Source organism: Mus caroli, unplaced genomic scaffold (assembly GCF_900094665.2).
Source record: "Mus caroli unplaced genomic scaffold, CAROLI_EIJ_v1.1 scaffold_13141_1, whole genome shotgun sequence".
NCBI lineage: Eukaryota > Metazoa > Chordata > Mammalia > Rodentia > Muridae > Mus > Mus caroli.
Window position 1 is genome coordinate 22,590 of NW_018390722.1, and position 6,034 is coordinate 28,623.

Consider the following 6,034-nt stretch of genomic DNA (forward strand, 5'->3'; position numbering starts at 1 on the left):
AATGGATTTATGAAATTCTTGGACAAATGGATGTATCTGGAGGATATCATCCTTAGTGAGGTAACCCAATCACAAAAGAAGTCATTAGATATGCACTCACTGATAAGTGGATATTAGCTCAGAAACATAGAACACCCAAGATACAATTTGCAAAACACAAGAAAATCAAGAAGAAGGAAGACTAGCGGGTGGATACTTCATTCCTCCTTAGAATAGGGAACAAAATACCCATAAAATGAGTTACAGAGACAAAGTTTGGAGCTAAGATGAAAAGATGGACTATCCAGAGAATATCCCTCCCAGGGATCCATCCCATAATCAGCCACCAAACCTTGACACTATTGCATATGCCAGAAAGATTTTGCTGAAGGGACTCTGGTATAGCTGTCTCGTATGAGGCTATGCTAGTGCCTGGCAAATACAGAAGTGGATGCTCACAGTCATCTATAAGGTGGAACACAGGGCCCTCATTGGAGATGCTAGAGAAAGCACCCAAGGAGCTGAAGGGGTCTGCAACCCTACAAGTGGAACAATAATATGAACTAACCAGTACCCCCAGAGCTCATATTTCTAGCTGCATATGTAACAGAAGATGGCCTAGTCGGGCCCTTGGTATTGCAAACTTTATATGCTCCAGTACAGGGGAATGCCAGGACCAAGAAGCGGGAGTGGGTGGGTAGGGGAGCAGGGCGGAGGGAGGGTATAGGGAACTTTCAGGATAGCATTTGAAATCTATATAAAGAAAATATCTAATAAAAAATAAATAAATACATAAAATTAGTTGAGAGAACAAAGGGAAATCAGAAAAACACATTGAGGTTCCAGCATTCACCTGGTTGTCTCTTACAATGGCTCAGCAGCTGGCCATCTCACAAGTCAGAGTACACAAGAGAAAAAACTCTTGCATAAACCAGCAGGGACTACACAGTGGAAATCTGATGTCACAACACTGAGACAAGCCAGGAGTAATGTCCTCAAGAACCACAGGCATGGCCCATCCTGTGTTCTTTCCCACTGGTACTAGGGTCCCCACCACCCCTCTCTCGGGGCATCATATATGACCCTAGCACTCACAAAAGCATAGAGAACAGAGATTATCTACCTACACAGCTGTGCTGCAGCCAGGTCAAGAGATGCTGCCAGAAATCTAGCCCTGTTTCCTCCTCTAAAACACACAGCTCAGGAAGGTCCCAGGAGAACTATGTTCAGTGCAAGCCAATCCCTTTATGTTTAGCTCTTGGGGTAGGTACCCCAAATCCTAGTAGACACTATCAGACAAAGAAGAATGTGTGAAGAGTTGTGTCAATTTCTCTACCACCCAAGAGAGCACAGGTCCACTGTGCTGCCCAGTAAAGAAGTGGGGGCTCATTCTCCTAGTGCCACAGCCAATGAGATGTGTCCCTACTACCACATGTGGTGAATTGAGAAATGGCAACACCCCTGCATCCATGCAAGCTGATTGCCTCTAAGCACATCCACTGAGTATTTCCCTAATCAGTCATCAATGTGGGAGGACTCAGCCTACAGTAGGCAGTGCTACTGCCAGGCTGGTGGTCATGGGTAGTATAAGAAAACTAATTGAAGAAATCATGGAAAGGGAACCATAAAGAATGACCAACCCTCCATGGCCTCTGCTTCAGTTTATGCCTCAGCCTCCTCTGATGGACTATAACTTGTGAGTCGTTTCCTCCAAGTTACTTTTTTGGCCATAGCCTTTTACACAGCAACAGAAAGCCCACTAACCCACAAACTTGTAGCCAACCTGTATTATGTGGTAATTGTTAGTTCTCAAGACTCTACAAATATCCAGAAATGAGATCAAGCTGGGTTATGGGATTTGTGACTCTCATATGAAAGTCATTATTCCTCAGGAACTTATGAAACCAGTTCCCATCTGCCAAAGAGAACTTTAGCCTTGTTTTTGCTACTGTCATAATGTTGCAATGTACTCTCTTTATTTACTAGATACATTCTAGAACAAATAAACACAGATTGTCTAACTCAGATATGCTTAATAGATACTGGCTTTCAATCTTGTCAGAAATCTGCTAAATGTAATGTTAAATGTTTTAGCTTACTATAATAGACAGAGACTCCCAAATCCTGACAATGGTCCCCTCACCGCCCAAGGTCTCTGAGTGATATGGAACAGTGACAAGACTACATAGAGTGTGATATGACAACAACAGAGAATCACTGTTCCATTGCCATGCCTGATGCCAAGGCTTGTCCTACACTGTGGAGAAACAGAGGATACCCAGGGAGTTAAATGTCTCATATTGCCTAAGACAAGTGAGTCATTTCTTTCACATCCTTCCCCCACAGGAAAAAGGTTCTCGTCCTCTGGGCCTGATGGCCAGACTACCTCTGCCAGAGTCAAGATGGACTTGTCCACTGCAGGTCCCACTAGATGGATGACTCTACTGTCTCCAAGGAAAACAACTGAACTGACAAGGTAACCAGCGCTGTGGCCCTTAGGGGCCTAGACTTTTCTCACTCACCACAGAACATTCTTACCCTCCTCCAAGGTCATTACTTCCTGGACATCCCCCCTCATAAATAACACTAACTTGTCATTCCTTTTGTCTTCTGTTTCAGATCCTGACCTCGGCCTACCAACTCCTTAATGTCACACAACCTGGCCACTTTAAAGATTGCTGGCTATGTGTACCCCCTGGAATTAACTCACAATTGCCACTTACAGCTTTTCTGATGACTCTGTCAAGTAAACTTACATCACCTTGTACCAGCTGCCCCAACTCGTTGCTACAACACCATACCTTTTCTACATCATTCTTAATTATAGACTTAAGGTGTTTTTCATGATAAACTATACAATCAACTATCATTTTCACATGGTCAAATTTTCAAGTTTCCTTTACTTATCTTTTAAATTTAAGTTAAAATGTTTCACTATGCTAAATTCATGTATAGACATAGATATAGATGATATAGATATAGATTCAGTCTCCCAGATAAAAGTAAAAAGCCCTTATTACTTCTGTTCTGTGAAAGGTTTTGGTCGTCCCTAAATTCATCATAAAGTGTGTTCCTGCTGTTAACAGATTTATCTTATTTGTTAACTTATGAGCTCCAGAAAAACCCACTCAGATTCAACTCTCATGGCACACACAGAATCTATCGAGGAAAATACACCTGCCAATCAATAGCCTACGTTCCTACCTGTTGTCTATTCCAGAGGGTTGGATTCCTCTCCTACTGCCTGGGATTGGGAGTCCTCTCACCCCAACCACCAAGACCTAACGGTTTCTAATGTACACCTGAGAACATTTCTTTTTCTCCCAAAAGCATTTGACTTTTATTCTCTTCCTCAAATATACATAAGTGTTCCAGCACCTTGTTATGTCCAGGTGTTTACTCAAAATCTACATCCAGGACAGCTCCAGAGAAGCAACCCACAGATGCATCAGCGCCTGCTCTCACAGACACGGATGCTTCTACTGGACCTGCTCCTTCCTACCCACAGATGGTACCACAGATCCTGCACAGCAAGGAAACAAGAGACTCTCCTAAGACTAGACCAACACCCCATCCCCATTTTCTTAGTTTTTCCAGACATGTGGCCCCAAAGTCAGCAAGAAGCAACCTAAGCTCACAATGACACTATTCCTGATTCACCTTTGCCTCTTTCTACTTTCTCCTTTTTAAAATTAAACCAAAATGGACAAATGTTAGCATTCCTTCTGGGCTCCAACCAACAGTTACATGGAAACAGCCAAGGAGGCCTGGCTTGCTTAAAAAGGGGCTGTTTGGTCCATACTCCCTCTTTCTGACCTTTCTGTTTGAATCTTTTCTTTCACTAACCCATTGTTCCCTCTTTCCTCTTACCCCTTCCCTCTCCCTCTCCACATTTTCTAACCTGCCTCTCCTTTCCTCTCAACATTTCTCCCCTTTTCCCTTTCTATCTTTCTCTGCTCTACTCCCTTCTCAACTCCACTTCCAATGCCCTAAATAAACTCTATTCTACACTATACCCAGCATATGTCTGGTACCTCAGTGGAAGAGATGCCTCACCATGGGCCTGCCCACTGAGGCCCCCTTCGACTTCATGATTCTCTACTCTACAAAACATTTCCTGGTCTTAAACACACAACACAATCTACTTCCTTCTCTGTTTGCTTTGGACACTTCTAGACTTCTCTGGTCATTCTCTCATATCTACAATAAAAATCTTAATCATATCAAGGAACAGTAATGTCAGCAGTTTCTTTACTGTACACCCACAAATAGGGTGAAAATAACCAAAGCAGTTCCAGCAAAATCAGGAACAAGTATATCCACACTTTCTACTCTCATTCAACATGGTATTGTTTTAGCTAGAATAATAAAACAAGAGAAACAAAGAAGAGGGAGGCCAAGAGGAGAGAGAAGCCAGCGTTTCCTCATTTGCAGGCACTATGAGCTTGTATTAGAGATCCTAAGAATCCTCTGAAAACTCTTAGAACTGCTAAACTTCCAGAAAATTGACAGGTTGCAATGTTATCATGAAAAAAAATATCACCACCCTTCCTATAGAGTAATAAACAAAGTAAAGAAGGAACAGGGAAGCCTTCTAATTCAGAGCAGCCTCAAACACCACCCTGAAGGGGCCTGGTGAACAGGGTATATGCTTTTGATTCCAAGCAGGCATAGTTTGGTAGATCTCAAAGTTCAAAGCCAGCCTCATCTACAGAGCAAGTTTCTCCCAGGGCTCTTACACAGTGAAACACTGTTTCAAACCAAAAAAACCCAAATAAACAAAAGCAAACCAACAACAAACTCTGGAGTAAGGGACCAGAGTGATTGTTCAGCAGTACAGAGTAATTAATGTTCTTATAAAGGACCCTAGTTGAGTTCCCAAAGCCTATACAACACCTCATAGCCTCTGGCCTCTGCCAGTCAGCACCAACCATAAACTAACACAGACACACACATATATAAAATCAAAAATATATATTAAAAAAAGAATACCTAGCAGTAAACCCAACCTTGGATAAGAACAATCTCTATGATGAAACACTGAGAATCCTTGCAGCGATGGCTTAGCAGAGGACCCAAGTTCAGTGTCCGCAGCCCCAGTGCCCACAGCTTACAATCATCTGCAACTACAGTTTATAAGGGACCTGACACCCTCTTGTGACGTCCACAGGCAGCAGACACATATGGATTACACATACATATATGCACAGAAAACACTCATACATAGAAAACAAATCTAAAAATAAAAAAGTAAGAAGAGGGGAAATCAGGTGTGGTAATGCAAATCTTTGACCAAAGCACATGGGAAGCCAAGGAAGGTAGATCTATCTGGGGACTTCGGGACAGCCAGGTCTGTACAGGGGGATCCTGTCTCATCATCACCAATAACAAAAAGATGAAATTAAAATTCATATGAGAGTAACACTTGCTAACATTGACCAGACTCACCTCGTTAATATCCCAGGTAGAAATCTTGTTCTTGGAACTCACCATACAGACAACAGACTTGCCTTGTCCGTTTCTTGTTAAGGCACAGCCTGAGATGTAACATGCATATCCCCGAACACCTGCAGGGAAACCCCAGTAAGATATGGACACCAAACAGTTGAAGGACGACACAAACCAAAGAAGGAGTTTCATTTCCCTCTACTTTGTAAAAGGCTTGGAAAAAGCTGTGGAAAGGGTGAAGGCAGAAGCAGCCAAACACACTGCAGGCTGGGCATTTGTTCAGGTGCATTGACTCTTTAATCTGTTTCTATAGTTACAAAATGGGTACTGGCAGCTGGGGCCGTAACTCTGTAGGCAGAGTGGTCAGTTTTGTTTATAGAGGCCTATAAACCATAACTCAGTACTTATTGGGAGGCAGGAGGATCCAAAGTTCAAGGTCATTGGTGTTTGTTACCTGAAGGGTTTGAGGTCTTCCTGTGATACATGAGATCCTGTCTAAGAAGGAAAGAAAGGAAGGAAAATCGAAAGAAAGAGAAGATGGAAGGAAGGAAGGAAGGAAGGAAGGAAGGAAGGAAGGAAGGAAGGAAGGAAAGGAGGGAAGGAAGGA

At 42.7% G+C, this 6,034-nt stretch overlaps 1 protein-coding gene across 6 annotated transcripts in view; it reads right to left on the bottom strand.

The window, feature by feature from the left end:
* Positions 1-6,034, bottom strand: part of LOC110288796 (F-box/WD repeat-containing protein 15-like) — a 25,146-nt gene that overhangs the window by 17,085 nt on the left and 2,027 nt on the right. For all 6 annotated transcript variants that reach the window (XM_021155048.1, XM_021155046.1, XM_021155051.1 and 3 more), the window contains exon 4: positions 5,428-5,546. In XM_021155048.1, the coding sequence (XP_021010707.1) occupies positions 5,428-5,546 (119 nt within the window). The remainder of the gene's footprint in view (positions 1-5,427; positions 5,547-6,034) is intronic.